This window comes from Papilio machaon, chromosome 1, assembly GCF_912999745.1.
Source record: "Papilio machaon chromosome 1, ilPapMach1.1, whole genome shotgun sequence".
Classification (NCBI taxonomy): domain Eukaryota; kingdom Metazoa; phylum Arthropoda; class Insecta; order Lepidoptera; family Papilionidae; genus Papilio; species Papilio machaon.
The window spans coordinates 303,578-327,886 of record NC_059986.1 but is presented as its reverse complement, the minus strand read 5'-3'; the positions used below and the strand labels follow the sequence as shown (position 1 = coordinate 327,886).

At 40.9% G+C, this 24,309-nt stretch overlaps 2 protein-coding genes and 1 non-coding gene across 3 annotated transcripts; 1 reads left to right on the top strand and 2 right to left on the bottom strand.

The window, feature by feature from the left end:
* The first annotated feature begins 7,798 nt into the window (after positions 1–7,798).
* On the top strand, positions 7,799–15,639 carry LOC106712751 (thioredoxin domain-containing protein 3 homolog). Its single transcript, XM_045679796.1, has 10 exons — positions 7,799–8,020; positions 8,182–8,285; positions 8,723–8,794; positions 13,624–13,773; positions 13,879–14,077; positions 14,164–14,334; positions 14,402–14,562; positions 14,687–14,901; positions 14,993–15,218; positions 15,412–15,639. Exons 1-10 carry the CDS (start codon positions 7,855–7,857, stop codon positions 15,637–15,639), a joined length of 1,692 nt encoding a protein of 563 aa, XP_045535752.1. The 5' UTR covers positions 7,799–7,854.
* Positions 15,640–15,942: 303 nt separating this feature from the next.
* On the bottom strand, positions 15,943–21,135 carry LOC106712752 (kelch-like protein diablo). Its single transcript, XM_045686456.1, has 13 exons — positions 20,946–21,135; positions 20,659–20,729; positions 19,565–19,726; positions 19,061–19,229; positions 18,768–18,947; positions 18,411–18,569; positions 18,130–18,322; positions 17,825–18,048; positions 17,603–17,755; positions 17,285–17,535; positions 17,066–17,204; positions 16,879–16,991; positions 15,943–16,011 (listed from the first exon to the last, which is right to left on the bottom strand). The coding sequence occupies exons 3-13, from the start codon at positions 19,723–19,725 to the stop codon at positions 15,987–15,989; spliced, it is 1,767 nt and encodes a 588-aa protein (XP_045542412.1). The 5' UTR covers position 19,726; positions 20,659–20,729; positions 20,946–21,135; the 3' UTR covers positions 15,943–15,986.
* A 2,741-nt stretch (positions 21,136–23,876) lies between these two features.
* Trnai-aau lies at positions 23,877–23,950 on the bottom strand. Its single transcript has one exon. It is a non-coding gene; the product is annotated as a tRNA-Ile (tRNA).
* Positions 23,951–24,309: the final 359 nt, after the last annotated feature.

Here is a 24,309-nt window from a genome sequence, read left to right as displayed (position 1 = left end):
CCCGGCAACCGACGTTTCGTGTTTGACATGGCGGACTTTTATTTAACTTGAAAATTACTTAAAATCCTTTGATCCACGATCCTAAGCAAAATTTAATTGAAACGACGTACTTGTCGTAAAAACAAATTTAATAATACAGAAATGTTAAAGTTTAAACACAAAGAAAGGATGATTACCGACATATAACATTGTATGAAGGTAGTAACAATTATTATTTTTCTTTATTTGGTCTTGTATGAAGATAGGATTTTAAGTTTAAGTTACAACCTTCAGTTGTCAAGTTATTTGTAGGTTGTATTAGATATTAAATCTCTCTCTGGAAAAAACTTTACATCGATAATCATTTTATGAAAATAAATTTTCAGCAAACAAAAGATAAAGAATGGTAAAAATATTTGTTACGAACAAAATGACAAAAGATATTCTATTAAAATTGACACGGTCTCTTTTTCAAAAAGTATCATCGTTAAACAACAATAGTACATTACGCTGTGCGCATTTTCATATTTAAATTTTATTTTAATATCAGAAGACGCGGTATATTTTACAATTCTTTTTCTATTTCCTTTTGGATGTTTTCGATCAAATAATGTAACACAGGAATAAACGTCAATATATCTCGAATTGAATAACGTTAACAGGAACAAAGAGCATTGATTTCTGCTTAAATTATTATTACGTACTGTACTGTCGTAGAACAGTAATGTAGACGTACTCAGAGAGCGCACAAAGGCCGGAAGCTATCATGTTACCGTGTAGGGTGACGCAGCCCATCACTTTGGTCTGCTTCGTACGCTCCGCACTGCCCGCTTTTGTTTTATTGTTACTTAAAACGCGCACTTCATTCGCAATACAATTGATTAAAGACCGGACCGGAGAAGTACTTGCCGTAATAAAATCTCCGTTCTTTCACATTTTAAAACGTTACCCTGTTGTCTGTCGGCTAAAAATCTGTTACCCTTACTTACCTTTTATTCCATTTACCTACTGAATTAAATAGATGTTAAGGAAACCTTAAACATAAAAGGTAGAACACAGTACCATTCGCGTGTCACGAAACAATTTAAAAAGACACAACAAAAATACCAAACAAAAAACTAAATCAGAAACGACGACTGCATTAATACATCACCGTAAAAAAATTACGTTTTTACGACAGTCTGTTAAAATGAAATCCGTGAGAGTTCATCGCGTGACCTAAGACTGGGGCCCGGAGCCGTCTAATTGAACGTCGAGGCCCCTGAGCGAGGCCCGCTGTCAGTCCCGTACAGGACTACCACCAACGTCGCCGCAGCCTTACGTCCTATTCGTAGAGTTACACCTTACTACGTAGCAGTTATCGTAGCGCGAAAGCTACGAATCATTTATTACACTTTGAGCTTTCGTAGCGGAAAGTTATATAGGTTCCGAATTTGTGTATCTTTGAAGATTAATTATGAAGAATAATTACTTGTGATTAAGTGATAGTCGTTGGAAAAAAACTCCTTTTAAGACGATTTAATTATAGAAAATCTAATTAAATATGGAATTTAAATTAGTTTTGTGATATAACTTAAATGAAATGCAATTCAATGATTTGCGGAAGAAAGAAGTTTTGAGAAAAGAAGAAGGAAAACTTCAAGTTGTCAAAGCGATCTAAAATATGAGGCTGTCTCGTAAGCTTATCTTTTATTCTTTCACCCACACATATTTTAACACATTTAAATAATTATATGTTAGGTTTAAACAATACCTAGATAATAGTAATTGATATAAAGATAAGGCTTTATGCGCACTACTTAAGCAGATGTAAAACTAAAGTGTGATAATGTTTTTTTATTCACATAATCCTACTATTTTAAACTTACAAATGATCGCGCGATAAAACAGCTGTATACACAAGGCCTAAAGTTGTAATTTCCATCCGTTTTATCTCTACTACGAAAATAAACGTTTCTAAAATAATCCGGAATAGCTGGGCCGATTTTGACGGAATATTAACGGGAAGGTAGCGTATTCACTTAATCAAAACTTAATTTGTAGCATACGTGTTCTTCCAAACTATGCTCTAACATCTATGCCAAATTTCATCAAGAGCTGTTGAGTCGTTTCGGAGATACTTTCTAACAAACATCCATTCATCCATCTAAACTTTCGCATTTATTACTATTAATACCTTTATAACTTTTGTTAGCTTTTATTTATGATCTAAATAAATAGACGACCTTTTAACAAATGACGAATAAAGTTGCGTAGATTATTTCTATTGTGGCTCAGCAAGTTTTACATTTGACGTCAGTTCAATGAACTTTGCAATCAATTAATTGTACAAATATAACGAATCGCCTGATTTGAACCATTGTCATTTCATATTCTTTTTTGGTTTTGAAAACCATTTAAAAAAAATTAATTTAGTAAGAAATGTAACTTACTGAGTTACAGTGTTTTTCTTTTGTCTGTAGTATTTTTTTTTTATTATAAAAATTAATATATTTTTAACAAGTATGTTTAACTTCCGATTTGTAAAGAGAAAATCCTAATTCTCGACTGTCAACTTAAATTAAGGAAAGAGACATAAAAAGCTGAGAAAATCCATCTCCATAGCAATTTCACTAAAAGTAATTTGGTGATAATTAAAAAGAAAACAAAGTAAAAAGAATAAAAGGGCAAGAGAAAGAATTTATTAAGACGGTGATTGTTCGGGCATATTTCAATGGCGCTGCGGGAGAGGAGTTTCTCTAAAAGATTTCCCGGGACCTGTGTGCAGTATTAAATAATCCGGGAATGTTCCCGCACCTCTCACCCCCTCCTCCCCACCTCTCGCTCCTCGCCCCCCGCCCCTCGCCGCCGGGGACCTCATTACACAGATAACGCGACTTATAATTATGCACATCGCTAAATACTGAACTGTATACAGTTTCTAATGAAACGATTTGTAACTTTAACCTCATTTTATGTTTAGGAGGATTATTAGTAAGAGTCATCTAAGAATACTACCGATTCCTACCGACTCTACTAAACATTTTTACTGTATAAATTTAGTTTATATTACAGTGACCGGATGATTTGACATTTAAAAAAAAAATATTTATACTAGATATGTGTCTCGTGCCGTTGTTTACATTCGACACACAATCATAGTTGCGAATGTTCGCCGGCACACGGACTGAAGCGAATCACTGCAAATATTGTATTTAATAAGCAAACACCATATAACAAGCATACACTATGAGTGCGACAGATGAGTGCTTACAATCAATGTTTGTTGATGTTTCACAACATGTTGCCGCGCTCATCTAATGTTGACATATCATATTTGATATAAAGATGTATAAAAAGTAAATAAAAATCTTTATTTAACTGAAAAATAATTATTCTCAGTTCTCGTACTAATATAATAAATGCGAATGATTGGATGGATGGAAGAATGGATGTTTCTTTGAAGGTACTTGATGAAATTTGGCATAAATGTAGAACATAGTCTGGAAGAACACGTAGGTTATTTTTTAAGTTTTTTTTTAATTCTGCGCGGACCAAGTTGCGGGCGACAGCTAGTCGTAAAATATAAATAACAATTCGGTGCTGACGTAAAGCATTGTCGTTTTATGTCAGTGTATTATTTTAATTAAATTGGTTTTGTCGTGATCATTTAATGGGTTTGTGTCACGCAACTTAAACGGTAGTATTGTAACCAAGTACTTCTTTTGTAGAAAAAACAATTTAAATTACAGCTATTTACTAATTATCTTTTTCTATATCTTTTTAAAAAAGTTATTGAAACAAACTGCACTAACTACTAATTACTACAAATTACGAAATTAAAAATAACTTAAAATCTAATATTACAAACATTTTCAACTTTAAAAATAATCAAGCTCATTTTCCCACGAGAAATTTTCGTATTTCGTATTTCGAATGCAATTTCATACGAACAAATCCAATTTTAACGTAACAGAAATATAAAGAGATTTCATTCGATTTGCATATTGTTGGTAAATGGTTCTGACCCGAGGGTAAACCTCGTGCAGTCGCAAGGAACTTGGAACAGATCGAGACATTGTTTAGATATGAGAAGATAGAAGAAAAAAAACCTTTTTATATATTTTTCCGACGACCAATAGAATCAAAATATACATTAAATATTACATTTCTATCATAAGCTGAGCTTAGTCAACGCTTGCTTTGGGAAGTAATTGACTAAGTTTAAATCCTCAGACCGCGCCCTTTGGGGTAGGTCTCCAGTGTCACCGCAAAATGTCGGGCACGGTTTCTAAACTTAACTAGACTACTAGTAATGCTTAAGTTAAAATCCACCATTTCATTTTAACCGTTCCTAACTTAAAATCTTTTTCCACTAATATATTAATTCGTCTTGTCTCTCTCTCTCCACATATTAGAACAAAGAAATTTCATTTAATTGTACTACTGCTACTCAGTAGGGACCCACCCTTACGCTCTTAGCGCTTATATGGGCTATTGACTTCACATTTGGGACCTAAAAGGCTTACGGCCACATATTATATATACGTACACAAATCTCTGCATATAGAACAGATTAAATGTTACACATGTTACAAAATGTTCTTTAAAATATGTTCAAATTTAAAAATATTATCACAAATATTCAGTGAAGAAACAAAGGGTTAATGTTAAGCGAATTTAACGCTTAAAACGCAAACGTAGAGCGCTTTACTAACCCCACACAATGAAGACTATATTACAGAGACTATTTATATTCCGCGGTCGTTCGTTAATTCACAAAGTTGCGTCATAAACTGCGAGCTACGACTTGCCATTGCGATGCTCAATTCCGCAAAAACTTGGATATTATGAGGTTGCTAAAAAATGGCTATATCATGCGAATGCGGATGATCGATGGAAATATCGCGGCCTAATGCTGACAAGTTATTGCCCTAACGTATTGATGACAAACAATACGTAGAGTTTGCATTTGGAATATTAATATGTCATATCTACTTGCGTTAATATAACATAACATTTGGTTTGAATCTTGTATAATGTAATGCATTTTTTTGTAGTTAAATGATTTTTGCATTCGTTTATACATTAAATATTACATAACTATAACTTTTTTGTCTCAAAAACTTAATAACATGTATCTTACTAATATTATAAATGCGAATGTTTGGATGGATGGATGGATGGATGTTTGTTTGAAGGTATCTCCAGAACGGCTCGACGGATCTCGAAATTTATATATATATTTCTCGATGAAATTTAGCATAAATGTAGATCACAGTCTGGAAGGACACATAGGCTACTTTTTATGTATTTTTTAATTCCTCGCGGACGGAGTCACGGGCGACAGCTAGTGTATAATATTTGGCAAACTCATGAAAACCCTAATACAAATAAGATGTTGCATTAAGAAAGGCGTTACCAACAGAGGACTGATGTGCAATTCCAAATTACTGCGTCTTCATCTTCATTTGCCTCTTATCCATACTTAGAGACAGAAAATAGACAGAAGTCACAATCATTTGGAACACCAGAAATACAATGTCTTCGTAAATAAATTTTGGTGTGACGTGTGATGTGATGATATATTACAAACCCATTTTTATAGACGCCATCTATTGTAAAATTTTAGAACTAAAGAACGTGCATTGCCATCTAGTGGCAAAAAGTAGTGTTTTTAGTAAAGTAGAATCTTAACTGAAGATGTCGCTATACAAACAACTCGTAAATAGACATTTCTTTTTTTATTGCGATATTTCTTTAAATAAAACGTGCTTCTAAAAAAAAACAAGTATTTAAGTACTTGTTATGGTATTTCAAAAGTGCACAAAAATGCAACATACTCGTATAGTTATAAAAATCCATTTTTTTGTCTATTAATCTAAATATTTTTATGTAATCTTTTTTGTTTATAATCATCATCTCCTTGACCTTGTCCCAATTACGTTGGGTCGGTGCACAAGGTTTTAATCCTCCAAATTAATCTGGCTTTTTGTCTGTAATCTATTTTACCATTCTCCCCCCCTTTGGCGACCCCCATGCGTTGTACCCTTTACCACGTCATAGTTATGTGTGTCAAGAGAAATGGATGTTACCGAGTTTTACAATATTGTTTTTATTTGACTGTCAACATCCAATGTTAACTTGATATAATATAAGCATCAATGTTAACCAAAAAAATTCGCTATTCGCTAAAATTCAAAGTTACTAAGCTACTTCATCAGTTCATAAACGTACTGTTAAATTACAAAACTACGACAACAGCGCTATAGTAGACATGCAATGAAAATAACTTGTAGAGTTTAGTCAACTGCCAAATCAAGAACTACTTTTTATAATGCATTTTATTTGAAATGTTATTAATATCAGCTCTTTAGCAATTCTACTTTATACGTTAATTTATATTTGCTTTCAAATTTCTTTCCTTTGCTACTATTAAATAAACTACACACAAAAAGGTATCACAGCAGTGTTTGCAGGTACTTATTAGTGATGCAACGGAAGTGTCTTAGCGGAACCAGAAACGGAAACAGATGTCAAATAAAAATTTTAGCAGAAACGGAAACGGAAGCGGATGCGGAAACAGAAGTGTAAATAATATGAAAAAAAAACATACTTACAAATATATATTTTTTTTGTAAAAACAGTTTGTATTCGTTTTTAATTTATTAAGGCATTGGATATCGGTGTCCTTTAGCCTTCAATGTATTTATTTTAACTGTGCTGAATAGGTTAAAATACGTGTTGACAAACGAAGGCTTTTAAATATTAAAACTTAAAAATAAAAATATTATTAAATAATAAAATTCACCGTAAAAAGTTTTGGCTCCCCGCTGTTACCTTTTTTATTTTGTAAACAGTGAATGTGTTAAGTATCAAATACACCAAATCTAAATTACCAATGTGTTTTACGATTTAGATATGTACATTTGACCGACGTTCTTAGGGTGAAGGAAAACATAGCGATGCTGCCTGCACATATCTGAGAAAAAATTCAATGATATGTGTGAAGTCAACCCGCTCTGCGCCTGTGTGGTTGACTATGGCCTAGTCACCCCTAATTTGGGGTAGGCTCCGAGCCTCTAAGTGGGGATGTATAGTGAGCTGATGATATATTACATGGTTATCACTTATTCAAAAGTACATTTAATAACTCGTAAGTATGAAATAGTCTCATTTTGCCAGTTGTCAAATTTTATATGGACAACAACTAGACAGTTAACTCCAGCAAGAGAAACTGATTATTTTAAACAGCAGCAGAAAATATTACGCGCTTAAATTCACGAAAAAGTACGTAAACAAACAAATGCGACAAGTGCCGAAAGGCCGCGCACGGAATGCGTGTCTCGCGCCGCGCATTTGGATCTGTCAGCCATTGTAAAGTTCCGTTTTATCTCCGTTATAAAAGTTGCGGAAACAGAAACAGAAACGTATGTTGAAAAGCGTGCAGAACTTCCGCACTTGCGGAAACGGAAACAGACATCCGTTGCATCACTAGTACTTATACACGTTGGTAATCGTTAAAATTCAAGAGGACGAAGCGTGCAAGGAACTCCTTGAAACCTTTCTGAGTGCTGAAAGGATTCCCTTAAAGTTTTTAATCTTTAAATTACATCGTTTTGAAATGTTCAACTCCTATTTTTATAATTTAATTGATGTTTAGGTATTCATTTTTTTTTACTGTAAACAATTTTAAACTAACTTTCGACTACGTCAAATGCTAGTTTGATAAAAAAACTTTACCTATTAATTTTGTTTGAAATATGTATGCTAAAAATGAATAAATTTCTCTTGCCGCCTCTATCCCGTCTCCGTCACAACTCTACATCGACCCTCGCATGTATCGCGTATCGCTCGGCCGGTTGTGGTGGCGCTGTGGCGCTGACACTGTGCCCCATGTCGCTCTCACCGGCGGTCGCGCACCACGCCGCGTCCGGGGGCTCCGTCACCGGCCCTGCCGGCACTGGGGGCGCAGGCAAGAAGGCAGCGCAGGTACAGCTGCAGGCGGATCTCAACAATGACGACGACTGGAACAAGTTCCTGCAGAGAGATGGACTACTCGGTACGCGTCTTTTTTAATCTGGTACAATGAGGCAAACTTTATCCTTGTGTAATGTTATTACAACTTAATTGTGATGGGTCAGCATTTTGCGGAGACTTACACGTTAATGAAGTATCTATACTGTGGTGTAGTTACAATGAGGGCAGTAAATGTCTGTGCAGTGATCGACGTGTACTCGGAATGGTGCGGGCCCTGTCTGGGCATGGTGGGCAACCTCAAGAAGATCAAGGTCGAGCTCGGCGGAGACAACCTGCATCTCGCTGTCGTGAGAACAATTAATTCTATCTCGTCATTCTATAAAATACACTTTTGGTCTTAACTTCTAATTATAAACTGATACGTCAGTCCTTTTTTTCATATAATAGTCATATTATCTGAAGGAAATAAACTAACAAAACTAAAACACAAACAATTTATGTAACAAATCTTTGTTGTAAACAAGTTGAGGCGTTCCTAACGAAGTTTAACAGAGGCTCTGATGCCGATCATTATCGATGTTAGGGGAACAGTTCGTTATTATGACTATTTAATACTATAAGGGCGTTCTGACTGAAACAGTCATGAAGAAATATTTTTAGAGGTGATAGGATCTCTTGCAGACAACATCGCAAGATCATGATTCCGACGTATGTCATTACCGAATAAGTCTAATGCTCTTCTAAAACGAAGGCGATCTACATTAGTAAACATTTAAAATTGCAGGCGAAGTCGGACACGATCGAATGCCTGAAGAGGTTCCGACATCGCAGCGAGCCCACCTGGCTCTTCATTGCGGTAGTGTTTTATATTTTACATATCTACTTCTATCGTTATATCTTCTGCTTAATGAAACTAAGATATAATCATAGGTGGGCACAGTTAATCAAAAAGTTAACTTCGTTAATCGTTAATTCGTTAAATAAAAATTTAACTTCGTTAATCGTTAAAGCGTTTAATTTACAAAAATTTAACGCAAGTTAAAGTTAACAGTTAAAGTTAATTTTTGGAACGAAGTTCCTTATCGCGCGTTGTGAAAGGGGGCTAGACGGAAAAAAATCTTACTAAAAGTGGTCACGACACTTTTTGCTATAGACGAATGAGCGCTACTTCACCATGGCAACGACGTGACAATACGAAAATTCATAGAAATAAAATGTACTTCTTGTGAAGACTTAAGTTTTTTATTCATAGAATAAACATTGGTTCCTCTTCACTAATTAATCGAAAGGAACTTCGTTCCATCCGGGTGTCCCTTGACACCTCTCAATTTTTTTTTGTTTATATTACGAGTATAAGGCGCAAGCGGGAAACGGCCATATGAATAATCTCCGAATCGTATGGACCGATTTTGTCGAGACTTTCAATAGAACTTAGGCTATTTTTTTTACTGCGCTTACGAAATCTCGGGCTATCGCTAATTCTATCTATAGTTTAGTTATATAATATACTAAAATAAAATTTAGACAATAGGAGCGATGTACTAATGCCTGTATCATAATAATGACATAGCATGCACTAGTTACACATACTTATATACTACACTGACAATGATGGACAATTGACTTTTTCAGTCAATTTTTTTATCGACAATCCGACGTCACGGAATTAGAGAGCTAACTAAATTTAGACAACACAAATTTTCTATTAAACATTAAGACATGTGATAATATTCAAAAGAAAACAATCAAAACTTTTGTGCAGTATTTACATTTATCTGTTACTATTTGCACCAGGATATTCATTTGCTCATACTCCAACAACTGAACATTTAATTTTATGTATAATTTGGTAATATTTCATTTTAGCTAAGGACCCACGAACAGACTTATCATTTTTTACTTACTTATTATTTATTAATATAGATTTATTAATAAAACTTCTAACATCAGAGGAAACTTATTATAACATTGATAAATAAACTATATAACCAATCCAGTGATACATCTCAACACATCAAACTATACAACTGAGATGCCTTCGATAACTTCTATCATCTAATGATCTATCGTCCGATCTATTGTTATATGTTAAATTACTCTTAGTGTATTGAGCATACGTTACACGACATAACGAAAACAACCGATCGCGGGTGATGTCTTCTCTTTTTCTTATCGCCTATAAAATCGTTATAGTCAATTAGTAAGAATATGTTTTGAATTATTTTCAACGACATTCGATTAATTTTAAAATAAACTTTCGATATACGTAAAAAAATCGATGTCTTTTTGTAAAGGTCACTTGTGGCGACATTTCACATATTAATTTTAGTATAACACACAATTTGACATTATTTCACTAACATAATTATTTTATCTTTTTCCTCATTCTTTCTCGTTTTGTCGTATACTTTTTTTTGTAAACAAACAAATTATCTTCGCTATTGTCTTTGCGCAGCGCACGTGCATCCCCGACCATTAGAAGGGTTGGGGCCATAAATCCATCGAGTTCGTTATCGCATTCTCTGTGCGGCTGTCCATTTGATCCTTTGTTCATATTTTTGTTGTTGTTAAAATTATTTTTCGTTGACTATGAAGAAGCTCCAAAAAAACAAACGACGGTAATAAACACCTAAATCCCTTTTGTTTTTGAGGAACGTTTATTGCGTGCACATTTCGTCTTTCGAATTTTTAAATTTATTTTTCATTGTTTGTTTCTTAACTACGTAATGACAAAAAAATCCTATTTGTACGCTTTTTCAAATGAACCATAAACTATATTTTTTTTATATTTTTTGTTGTCTTTAAACTCTAACCAAAATAAACATTTTTGTCTGCAACAAAGTTTAGTTGTATTTTAGGTACGACGTTGAAGTGTAATGCACACTCGATTATTTTGATTGCAATTCAACGCAGAGTTTTTCTTTTTTAATAGATTTTGCGTCTCACGTATAACAATTATTGTATTAAGAGTAAAGTGTTTTCGAACCTTATGTTGATTTTATAACAAAGTCTTGTTCTAAAAAAAGTGATGTTAAATAAATGAAAACCAGTTTTAATGTGAATAAAATGTAATAAAGACTTTTCGAGATATTTGTGTGATAAATGTGAAATAATTAATAAACTTTGAAGGTGTCTAGCGCCTAAACTTGGCAATATTTGATAGAGGTAAGTTTGTTTAAATCGTCATTATTTTCGAACAAGGATTCTGTGGTACTCTTTTGATCACGTCTATCCGGGCCGCTCGGTGTATTGTATAACATGCATCACACTCGCTCGTTCTCGATCTCTCCCGTTCTCGTTCACCATTCGACTCGCCAACGGTCGCCGAACATAGCCGAACTTACGAATGTAGCCTGATGCATAATTTAAATAAAATGACAACACGTCAATAAGTGTCTATTGTAACAATTAACGGACTAAATTAACGGAAGTAGAATTTAACGGAAGTTAACAAGAGCGTTAACACTTTTTGAATTTAACTTAAAAGTTAATCCGTTAAGGAAAATGTTAACTTCGTTAATTAACGATTAACGGATTAACGAGTTAATGCCCACCTTTGGATATAATTTTAAGGCATCGGCACCGGAAACGCATCTGCGGTTCCGCTGACTTTGCGGATGCCCATAAGCGGCTCGTTTGTCCATATTCATACAAAGAAAAAAGTAAAATGTGTACACTTTTATGTAAATATGGTTTCTATAAGCGTATGTAGCTTTTATGTTACTACATGCAGACGGCAGTCGTTCATCGCTGTTAGGTCGATACCGTCCGTGTCACGCCGTTCACCACAAGTGCTTATACATACAGGCACATATAATGTGTTACTTATGTTTGTTTGCTTCTTGAAACTTCACATTCTTTGTGTTCACTTTCATTTCGAATTTCGTTCATTATTAAAACCTACAAATGAAAATACCACAAGCAAACTATACATTACATTGATTAGTAAAGATCATTAATCTAATTACGTTTCCATAATAGGGAAAATACAACAAAAGCTCTTAGTGTAAATACACTCGCGAGCAACCAAATCGACTCACCCCTTGACGGCGCACATATGCATTGATTTTGCTAAAACGACAAATGTCAATTATAAAAATGATATGTCATTCGTGAGCTGAAGATTGATACTCTCATTTAACATCAATACCCTAAAAAAAATTGAAGCGCTGATTTAATGACGCATTTTAATTAGGCATCAGGGAAAATTTGCTCCATAAGGTATCCACGAGTTGCGCTACCTTTCCCCGCTATAAAACCCGCCCACATCCGGTTTACCCTATCAGTCGCTTATCACAAGTTGACCGGTACACATCTCAGTAAATTGCATTAAAAGTTTTAGTGAAACCATGGATACCACGCCAGAAAAAGCAGCTCAAGTTGTTGCCTTGTTGCAACAAGGGTTAAGTCAGCGAGCAGTCGCTGCCCAGCTCCAATTGAGCCAGTCTGCAGTGTCCCGAGTATACAAACGGTTCCAAGAGACTGGTGCCTTTAATCGGAGACCAAGAACGAGCCGCCACCGGTGCACTTCAGAGAGAGTCGACTGTTTCATTGTCTCAACCTCGCTGCGCAATCGACACCTCACGGGTGTTGATGTGCAACAGGAATTGAGACATACACGAGGGGTGGCTGTAAGCGAATGGACGGTGAGAAGACGCTTGAAGGAAGCCAATTTGAGGCCAAAAAGACCTGCGACGGGCCCCAAATTCACTGCAGGCCACCGTCAAGCGCGCCTTCATTTTGCTCGAGAACATCTCAATTCGAGCATTACGCATTGGCGGCCGGTACTGTTTACTGATGAGTGCAGAATGTGTTTGCATGGCAGTGACAGGAGAAGCCGAGTCTACAGGCGTCCGGGGGAACGTTTTTCCCAATGCTGTTTTGCTGAAACAGTGGCGTATGGCGGCGGTTCCTGCATGATGTGGGCTGGTATTTCCTTAGAGGGAAAAACTGAGCTTGTTTTCGTGCCTGGGGGCGGCCGTGGAGGCGGGCTAACAGCTGATCGGTACATCACCGACATCCTACTAAGTCATGTTGTGCCCTACGCAGGGTTTGTCGGCGAAGACTTCGTGTTAATGCACGACAATGCCCGCTGTCACACGGCACGAGTCACTCGGCAATTTCTTGAAGAGGTCGAATTGCGCACGATGGACTGGCCTGCGCTCAGCCCGGATATGAATCCCATCGAGCACTTATGGGACGAGCTTAAACGAAGGGTTCGAGCCAGGAATCCAGTCCCTTCGAGCGTAGATGATCTAAAGTCAGCATTGTTAGAGGAGTGGAACGGCATTCCTCAAGAGACTGTAAAAAAATTGATCATTTCAATGAAAAACAGACTGCAGGCTGTAATAAAGGCTAGAGGGGGCAATACAAAATATTGATTTAATATTTTTTTTTTTTTAATTTCTACCAATTTTTGTGTAATTTCCAAAATACGAGACCTAGTCCCTTTTCATAAATTCCGATTTTTCCTACTGTTACGTTCAGACGTCATTAACTTAAGAAATAATTAATGGATTTCAATAAAAATAACATCAAATTAAAGCTGACATCTTCAGCTTTCGAATGACATATCATATTTATAATTGACATTTGTCGTTTTAGTAAAATCAATGCATAAGGGCGCCGTCAAGGAGTGAGTCGATTTGGTTGCTCGCGAGTGTATACGTAGGTATTCGTTTGCAGGCCGGACAGCTTCTGAACGTAGTGTTCGGAGCGGACGCGCCACGACTAGCGCGCACTATAGAGCAGGAGCTGCGCAACGAGGAGCTCGCCCGCCGCGGTGAGCGGGAGCGCCCGCGCAGGGCGCCACACGAGCTCACGCCCCCAGAACAGGTCGCACAGAGATCACTGAGATAAACTGGGCTTATAAATAAGCCGTTAATTATCCAATTAACGGCTCACAGACACATATTCATCCGAATCTGTGTCTGTGTGCAGGAGGCGGCGGATCTGCAGGCGAAGCAGGTGGCGGAGCGGCGGCAGCGTGAGGCCGAGGCGCGCGAGGCGGCGCGAGCGGCGCGGCGAGAGGAGAGGGCGACGCGCCTGGAGCGACACTTCGCAGACCTTTGCGCGGCGCTGCTCATGCCGCACGCACAGAAACACCTCAGAAAGGTGGCTGAGGCGCTAGAGCCGTACGGTGAGCGGCTCATTCGGCTCACTCTACTTAATTACAACTCAGTTTATACCTAGCAGTACTTTACCACCATAAATTATTGTCTGCAGGTATAGCGGTGGCGGACAAGTGTCCGCTGGTACTGGGCCAGCAGGGCGCACGAGCTCTGGCGGCCGAGGCGGAGGAGATGGGCTCCGCAGGCGTCTCCGCCGTGTTGGCGGAGCGTCCCGCACTCGCGCTGCTGCTCAAGAAGCTGCCCGACAAGGAGGGCGACGTCATCGGTCAGTCGCAAAGAACATATTGAAGAAACCTTTGTTAATTATTCTAGCTCAAGTGAGTGATTTCCAGAGTTGACACGTCGCGCTCTATACGGGGAGGGCTTGGAACTAGAAGAAGGAGCGCAGAAGAAATTCCTTGCGCAGGAGCTGTGCGCGGACGACCTGCCCGGATTGTACGCGCCCCAAGACCGACACCAGCGCGCAGCCCTCCTCGACCTGCTCTTCCCCAAGGTATTGAACGACATTCCATATAGAATTGGTTAAAAGTTAAAACATTAGAAATGGACAACCAACCTATATAACGTACTCATCAAATTCCACGAATTCGGGTTTTTTTATGTTCTATTGTTGTCAGATGGTAGGAGCGGTGGTGGAGCCCCCTGTGAGCGCGGAGCCCCCGCACGTGGCGCTGGTGTTTGGTGCGTGGCAGCGGCGCGCGGTGCTGGCCGCCGCAGACCGCAGCGCTCCGCTCCTGTTGCGCTACGGCTTCTTCGCCGACGCCAATGTGCAGGAGCCCAAGCTGCTCTGCAAAACTATAGAGCAGTATGAGGAGCGCACCGAGAAGGACTAGTAATTTCGTTTTGAACAATCATTTTCACACGGAGGCCTAAATTGTATCTGATAGATGATATGATGTTATTTTTAAATTTTTTCCTATCAGCTGCGAAACTATCGTGCTGATGATGGCGGTGGGAGTGGCAGACCCCCTGCTGGCGGACCCGGCCGCACCCACACCGGACGGTCCGCCCCCCGACCTCATCGCCCTGGGCCCGCTGCACGTCAGCGCCGACACGGTGGTGGGCGAGCTGGAGTGTGCGCGCTTCTTCCCGCCCGGCTACAGCCAGCCCCAACCCAAGCCCAAGGTCAAAGCCAAGAAGAAGAAGAAGGTATGTTTCGTACTAGGTAACAAAAGACTGGTGCTACCTTACTGCTCAACCAATCATTTGTGGCACTGAAGTTAATCGGTAGGATACCAGATGTTTAGTGACATCGTGGCATAACATTTAGCAGCTTCGGGCGTTTGAAATACAGAGAAGCACAACGGTCTTACAAAATTAAATAAAATCAAATTTATTTTAGAAGCGACAGGAGGTGAAAGATGAAGACGACGCGGTACCGGAGGCAGCAGAAGATGCAGAGGTCAACGGAGAAGACGACGGCAGACGAGAGACCGAGGACGGCGAGGGCGAGGGCGAGGCAGAGGGGGAAGCGGAAGGGGAGGGAGAGGAGGCGGAGGGAGACGAGGCGGAGGAGGATCAGGCGCTGGTGGCGGACAAGGCGACGTCTCCACCACCCGTCGCTATTTAAATCACGCTTTTATTAAATTAAACATGAATTAGTTAAAGCGCTATTCTGTCTTGAGCCAAAGTACCAAAAAACTAAAATTTTCACGTTTCGAAGAGTAATAAAATTATTATTTACAAATGCAACTTATGTTACAAATCCCATTTTTACTGTTAGCTATAGGTACTTATGTCAACTTTGATTGTTTTCAAAGGAAAGGAGCGAAATAAAATAATCAAATAAATATTCTAAAATTTGTAATTTATTTATTTATAAATAGTCAATTAATATAATATAGATTTAACAATAAAATAAAATAAAATGTGTAACGACTTAGAGCGAGGGGGGCGGGGGCGGGGGCGGGGGCCGCCTCACACCACCGAGTCTTTGCGATTCCTGCAACAAAGAATCATTCATTACTAAAACATAAAATGTATTAACCATGAGCGTCACCACGACTGTGTAGTGCAGGGGGGTCTGCAGACATCTACAGAATCAATTTAATCCGTTCATTAGAAACAATATCTATAGTTATAACTCAAAAACTATTTGTTAGTTTTTCATACCAAATGTTAATACGTATTCCCTTTACAGTAAAAAAAAAGAATTTTACTACTAGTCCCCCCCCCACGATCGAACATTGGCGCACGACGCCCTTGTAATTAATTGTGTGTCATCATGTCTGTGTGCGGTGTGCAGTGTGCAGTGTGTAGTGTGCAGTGTGCAGTGTGCAGTGTGCAATGTGCGGTGTGCAGTGTGCAGAATGCAATGTGCGGTGTGCAGTGTGCAGTGTGCAGTGTGCAGAATGCAATGTGCGGTGTGCAGTGTGCAGTGTGCAATGTGCGGTGTGCAGTGTGCGGTGTGCAGTGTGCAGTGCGCAGTGTGCAGAATGCAATGTGCGGTGTGCAGTGTGCAGTGCGCAGTGTGCAGAATGCAATGTGCGGTGTGCGGTGTGCAGTGTGCAATGTGCGGTGTGCGGTGTGCAGTGTGCAGTGTGCAGTGTGCAGTGTGCAGAATGCAATGTGCGGTGTGCAGTGTGCAGTGTGCAGTGTGCAGAATGCAATGTGCGGTGTGCAGTGTGCAGTGTGCAATGTGCGGTGTGCAGTGTGCGGTGTGCAGTGTGCAGTGCGCAGTGTGCAGAATGCAATGTGCGGTGTGCAGTGTGCAGTGCGCAGTGTGCAGAATGCAATGTGCGGTGTGCAGTGTGCAGTGTGCAGTGTGCGGTGTGTAGTGTGCGGTGTGCGGTGTGGTATGTGCGCTCACCATATGTAGTGGTTGTCGTGGTGCGGCGCGCGCATGACGCCGACGCCGCCGCCCAGTCGCCGGTAGTTCATGGCGCCGCACAGCCGCCACTGGTTCGACTCGGGGTCGAACACCTGAACGACAATACAACATTACATCAAACGATACATACAAAAAGTTAATCGGTTACGCGCGGGGAGACATTTACCTCGATGGATTTGAGATATGCGGTGCCGTCGAAGCCTCCGACGGCGTACAGCTGACCGTTGACGACGGCGAGACCGACGCCGCTGCGCCGCGACGTCATCGCCACCACCGGCGACCACGTGTCCGTCGCCGGCTCGTACCTGCACCCCGCAGACATACACACACACAAGTTATCACACTGTGCCAACACTGACACATCATCAGATATCTCGAGGTATACCTCTCGGCGGAGGAGAGCTCGGTGCAGTCATCTCGGCCGCCGACCGCGTAGATCTGTCCGTCGTAGACGGCGCAGCCGAGGTGTTTGCGGCGCGTGGACATCGGCGCCACCGGCGTCCACTTGTTGGCGCGAGGCTCGTAGCGCTCCACCGAGTTGAGCGGCGCCTGACCGTCCGACCCCCCCACGGCGTACAGGTGTCCGCCCAGCACCGCCACCGCCACCCCCAGTCGCCGCGTCGTCATAGACGCCACCTGCACACGCCTCTCGCGTTACGGACGCCGTCATCTTTCGGTGCGACGGCGAAGGTAACGGACGTACCTTCGTCCACCGGTTCTCCTTGGGGTCGTAGCGCTCGACGTGGTTGAGACACTGCACGCCGTCCTGTCCGCCCACCGCGTACAGCGCGCCGTCCAGCACCGCCACGCCCACCGACGTGCGACACGAGGACGTGGGCGCCACCGCCCCGCACCACTACACATTACAACCTCTGACATCGGCCCGTGCGCCGTCTCGCGGTGCTCGGGGCCGGCCGCGACGTACCTGGTTGGTCTGCGGGTCGTAGCGCTCGATGCTGTTGAGGTAGCTCTGTCCGTCGTGTCCCCCCACCGCGTACAGCAGCTCGTGCAGCACGGCCACGCCCACTCCGCAGCGCCGCTTCGACATCGGCGCCACCATCTTCCACTCCGCGCTCTGCGGGTCGAAGCGCTCCACTGAGGCTATCGCGTCGCCCGAGCACCACCCCCCCACCGCGAACAGCACCTCCCCTGCGAGTTTACATTACATGAGCTTCTCTCTGTACCGTCACATCTGAAATATGTATCTGAGTAATTGTATGATATGATCACCTCGTCTGCTGGGCTTCCTGGGCCTCGTGCGGGGTCCTTGCATGAGCGGGCGCTCCTGCGGCAGCAGCAGGTAATTCTTGGCCTCGTCGAGCAGGTCCCGGCAGGCGTCGTCTGAGCGGATCAGCAGCTCCGAGGACACCGTGCCCACCAGGAACTTGGGACTCAGCAACGGGAGACGCACGTGTTGGAGCACCTGCAGATCATATGATCTGGTATTACGGGCATAGCAAGGAACGGCAGTAGCGACGGAAACGGCAGCGGCAGGCGGATCGGTGGCGGACCTGCGCGAGGTGCTGGCGGCGCTCCGCCACGTTGTACTTCACCCAGGACATGACGGCCTGGAAGGTCTGCTCCTCCGAGCGCACGTTCAGCTCGTCCGAGGACACGATGTCGATCAGCTGCGCCGCCGGCAGCAGCAGGAACTCCTCGCTCTCCATCACCTGCACAGTTACGACAAACACTAGCCTACCAACTTAATACATTTTAAAAGCTGTATTATTTGATTCTAATGAAATAATACTACATAAATAAACGTTATCACAGAAAAATACACAATTGACAGTTAACACAATTGACATTCACAAGGTTTCTTGTGGTAAAGAGCGGTACAGGATAAGATATTAGAGAAAAACACAAACCTCTGGAAAGTTCTGCTGTGTGAACTTGTCGGCGATGCGCAGCAGCTCGCGGCAGGAGTGCGTGTCCGCGAAGGCGCGGATGCCGAGGCAGTTGGAGCAGTCGAGCTGCCGCTTGAGGAACTCGCAGCACACGTCCTGGATCTCCTGCAGCTGCAGCAGGCACGCCGCCGGCAGTAGCGCCTGCATGTGGCAAAAGACAAGAGTCCTTTAAACCATAAGTTGTTTTCTTGTCTTCTTTGGTAGCAAACGCCACAATTGACGGCAGTAGGAGGAGGCAGTGAGGGGGTGTTCACCTGCACATTGCTCTCCTCGACGACGATATGTGCGGTATAGCAGAACTCGACGAGCTGCTCCATGGCCTGCTCGTCCACGTCGCGGATGGTCACCTCGGTGGCGCGCGACTCCGCCAGCTCGCCCGTGAACATAGCGCGGAAGTACGGGCTGCATGCTGACAGGATCACTCTGCACGCACAACACATACCGTTAGTCACAGTCACCACACAATGACTATCACCTTGGATAATCTCATTAAAATATTGTGGTTGCATAATTAGTCTTAGAGTATAAAGGGCTAAGTAGGGTACTTTCATATCTGAAAGACAATTCTTGTTGGCTATTACAGATGTAAATGGAAAATGTAGTTCACATGACAACAAACTTACTTACTTTGTAAAAAAAAATTAAAATGAATTAATTATAAATCTACAGTAATACTTTTGGTAATTTTACTTGTATTCTGACTGACAAAATAAGGAGTTTTCCGGCAAAAAGATCGTACAGAAGGATGCATAGCCAACCTGTGTGCAAATAACTTTCTGTTGGCGACATTGAGGACTACATCGCAGAGCTCGCGGTGGCGGCGCAGCGCCGACAGCTCGCCGAGGATGGCGCGCGGGTGCTTCTCCGATGTGTGCGACAGCCGCGCGCCGCCGCCCGGCGAGCCCCCGCCCTCCCCCATCCTGGGACATCATGTAACTATGGTGACTTGTGTTCATGCATATTATAGTCTCTTTTTTGGCAAAGAGAATGAAAGGGTCAACAATATGTATTAACAAGTCTCATTGCAGTAATATTTCGCCAAGCATCTTCTTTCATTCACTTCTCCTTTCTACAACATTTTTTTGAACAAATTTTGAAGATGCGGGAATTTAAACAATTATTAAAATAATAATATGCTATGATACAATATTTAATTAAAAATTACTTTCAAAGGCTTTGTATCTATTACGTTGCTAACTGAAAGTTTATTAACATTATGTATCTTGTACTATTTACTTTGCAGGGAAGCTTAAAAATTAAATCTACCACATGAGTTGTTTGAAAACTTGATTTATTTTGTTGCACTTTTGTATTTCTTCTTACGTTTGAAATCATGACTGACATATATCAATTGTGAACTGTTCAAGTTTTCTTTAAATTACAATAACAAATGTGGTGAACTGAATGTTATATTCACAATAACAGGTGGCAATGTTTATTATGTTTTATCATAACATAGTGACACTTAAACATAACATGAACTACTTTAAAAGGTTTCAAATTTGTCCATTTAACTATAAATCAAGCAATCCATGTTCTTGGGACCGAAACATATTAACAAACATTAAAAATTTCAACTTAACAACTTATTTACTTTAACTGTGTTGAAAATTGTCATTGACATATTTTCCTATTTAGAAACATATTTCCTAGCAAGGCCTTTCGATGCCTTGTAATAATAATATAATTGAATACATTCAAAATGTTGTATATATTTGAAATTTTATATAGGAAAGACTTGTATATAGCAGTAAATAGATAAAAAAGTTGTAGTCTGTGTTGCTCAAACAGTTGCACAACTTGTGTTACAAGCAAGTCTCACTTGTGTCCACAATTCTGCAAATTTTCCTACCTCTTGTGTCCGCGCGAGTTACCCAGCTGCAATCGCAGCGGGGGCGAAGCCCAACCCCACACGGAGTCAATCTACAACCAAGCATTCACCATCAACAACAGAAACTCGATAAAAACACAATACGTAAATCGCCAACATAACAATTGCCTCTAGTAGGATTAGAACAGCAATGTAAGAGGAATGTTGAAATGATATAGTGGAGGTCACACATTTCGAGGTAAAATTCAATGTTTGTTGCATTCGATAATGTATGTATGCAAATGTCACTGCACCCTGCCCTCTCTTACCTTTGAGAATTAATATGTACAAAATGACACGAAGTAGCCTCAAAAGAGCGCAAAATTATTATTTGGCGCCCTGAGGTCAAACGTTAATTTGTTAAACACACATCGATTTTTTTAAACACAAAAATTTTATGTTTACTGTTACACAGGTTTAGACATCATACTTCAATACTTTTTATTAGTAACATTCAGAACTTTGGATGGCGAAATGACGTTTTAACACATTAATCATTTTATAAAATACACTTAATAAATAACAAGATAAAACTGATCAATCATTCGGACCACAAAAGGTTTGTAGTATATTTGTCTAAATTATTTATATAATTAAATTAACTGAAATTGTTTAATGATTCCGAACGAACTTTTGGGTAAAATGTCATGTTACCGTGTTGCAATATGCAATATGCTAATCTAAATTTTAAGTGCGTTAAAAATATAAAAATCTGGAAATTTGAATCATAAAAGTAAAATCTATACTTTTACGATTACTTACTGTTTAAACTTAAAAGTGATTTTTTTCGCTTGTCTTGTTTAGGTATGTTATTTCTCAATTAAATATAAATTTGCACAAAATTAAATTTTTTTAACAGCCAAAACCCTATTTCACCTGGCAAGCGGCAAGACACACTGTCAATTTGACAGTAACATTAAATGTCATTCATCATATATGCCAAATGCTGGTGCAATTGAAATTGTTTAGTTGAGTTGAACAATAAGTTATAGAAATAAAAATAATGTCCTTATCACTCTTATTAGAAAAATATGACGTATCCAGCGAGGAAGGACTTCAAAAAGCCTTAAATGAAATTGAGAAAGAAGAGGTATCTCACCTTGTAATATTTTATAGAACTGAAAAGACAAATGTTTAATCAGTTGAAAACAATAAGTGACGTTGCCTAGAATTATTTTTTAACTAATATAATAATACTTTAAACTCATTGAAATTCATTTTTAAGGCATTAATCTCATCTTTAAAACGAGTGTGAATTAAGATGCCAAAATATGTTTTTATGTACATTTCTCAAATCCTTTACATATTTACAGGCAGAAGTCAATGAAGCCTTATCCAATGCACTTTCTCGTTCGTGTACCCTGGAGGGCAGGTTACGAACTGCCAGTCAGGCATACACTAAGCTGGGAGAAGTGAAAAATGATGCCCAAAAAGCTGCCGAAATGGTGGAGAAGACCGCAGCTCTGGCCCGGGATGTTAGCGCTAAAGTGCGACAGTTGGATTTAGCAAGAGTCAGTTTTTCTATGGATTTATTATATTTTGATATAGTTAAAAAACAATATCCATCCAAAAATGGAATGGCTGATTGCTACAAACATGAAAAGGGTTGGGAGAGACTGACAGGGCTTTGTAAGTGTAAAATCTACAACAATGTAAACTTTGCAGTCCCGAGTGGCAGAGTGCCAGAGGCGGGTGCATGACCTCATCGATCTACAGCTGTGCAGTGCTGGTGTGGAGGCCGCCATTAGAGCGCATGATTACGAAACCGGTCAGTAGCATGCAATTATTTTTAATTTCCTTGATACTGCTCGAGTTTGACTGAGGATTTGTGTGTGATCAGGCGCACGTCATGTGGCACGATTCCTGAGCATGGAGCCAGGCTCAGTGGCAGCGGCACGAGCGCGCGGCGCCCCCGACCCGCGCACCGACATGGAACGCGCTGCCAACACGCTCCGCGACCACCTCGTGCGCAAGTGTGGATCACATTTTTTAGCTATTACTTTAAAAGAATAATGCTTGTTAACTGTTTTATACAGCTATACTAATATTTTCTGTTCAATTTTGAGATTGGAGGAAGCGGCGGGCAAGGAGGACGATGTGGCAGTGGAGCGGCTGTACAAGTTGTTCCCCCAGATCGGTCGTGCGGAGGAGGGCGTCGACCTGCTCGCTAAATATCTCGCCACACAGGTGCGATACACTATAGCTTTCACATCTCTTGCTAAGACCTACAAAAATACGGTGTACATTTGTGTCATTGAGTAGCAAAATAAAAAATATTGATAAAATGGATTGCTTTTTTTTAACTTTCAGACGGAGAGTAAGATCCGCAAGGCGTGCACGCTAGAGGGCGCGGGTGGTGGTGGTGGTGGTGACGGTGGCGCTGCGCACGCGGACGCCATGACGCGCGTGCTGGAGGCGGGCGCGGCGGGCGTGCAACGCGCGCGCTCCCTGCTGGCGCCCGCGCACGCTCTGCTGCCGCGCGCGCTGCGACATCTGCAGCCGGTGGTCGGTATTTGTACATACATTCTCTTAATATATTTTACTTTAAAAGCAGTTTATATTATATCTATATTGATGTTGTGCATGTGTAGGTGTGTGCGGGCGTGCGGCGCGTGTACATGTCGCTGGCGAGCGCGCGCGGCCTGCGTGCTGGCGGGCCCGGCCCCTGCGCCGGCGCAGCGCTGGCCGCGGAGCCCGCACTCAACGAGCTGGCACTGACGCACTCCCGCATACAGCTCTACTTCGCCTTCCTCAGGCGTAACGCCGAGGTATGTACCTTGAATATATACTATACTATGTTTCTACCATGAATTTATGCCAAATGTATTGAAACCATCTCCAAATTCTTAATTTTTAATGTAAATCATTATATTTTAAGCATTTGTTTGATAAAAAACAATGCAAGCAAACCTGATTATATAAAAATTGAATTGAAATTTTTAATGAAATAACCTTTTGTAGTTGGAGTCAGCACATCTGTCTGAAGCTGAGAAAGCTGATTGCATAGAGTCCGTGGAGAAGATGATAGCGGAGAGTGACACGACTCGCACCGCACAGGACATACTCAGCCACTACCTCGAGCTCGAGAGGTCGATACAACAATTTTTATTCTTTTATACATTATTGTGATTTTCATGTTGAATTAATAAGTTCTAGAATCTAGACTTTGTTTAAAGAAAATGCTGAAATTAAAAAAGTGTTGGCCCATGAGGGGATCGAACCCGCGACCTTCGCGTTATTAGCACGACGCTCTAACCAACTGAGCTAATGGGCCTTGTGAAAGAAGCCGTCAAATTTATTATTGAACTCGCACACCGCAATATCATAATTTTGAATCAATTAAACCTTATAATAAGGAAGTAGAGTCGATTTTCGCTTGCTAGTTTGTTAATTTATAACAAGACTACATCAATATGTCGTTGACCTAGATATAAAGTCCACTTTATCTCGACCTCCCCAGCTCTTGTTATTTTATTTTTAGGGAGATCATATAAATTGGTCGCTATAAAGTCGGACAGACTTTATCGTAACAGTGACGTTTTATTTCGTGACGTTGTGTCATTTCATAGTTACACATATGAGTGTGTAATGTCGCAGGTTCTTCCTGGAGGAGAGTGTGAGCAAAGCGCTGCG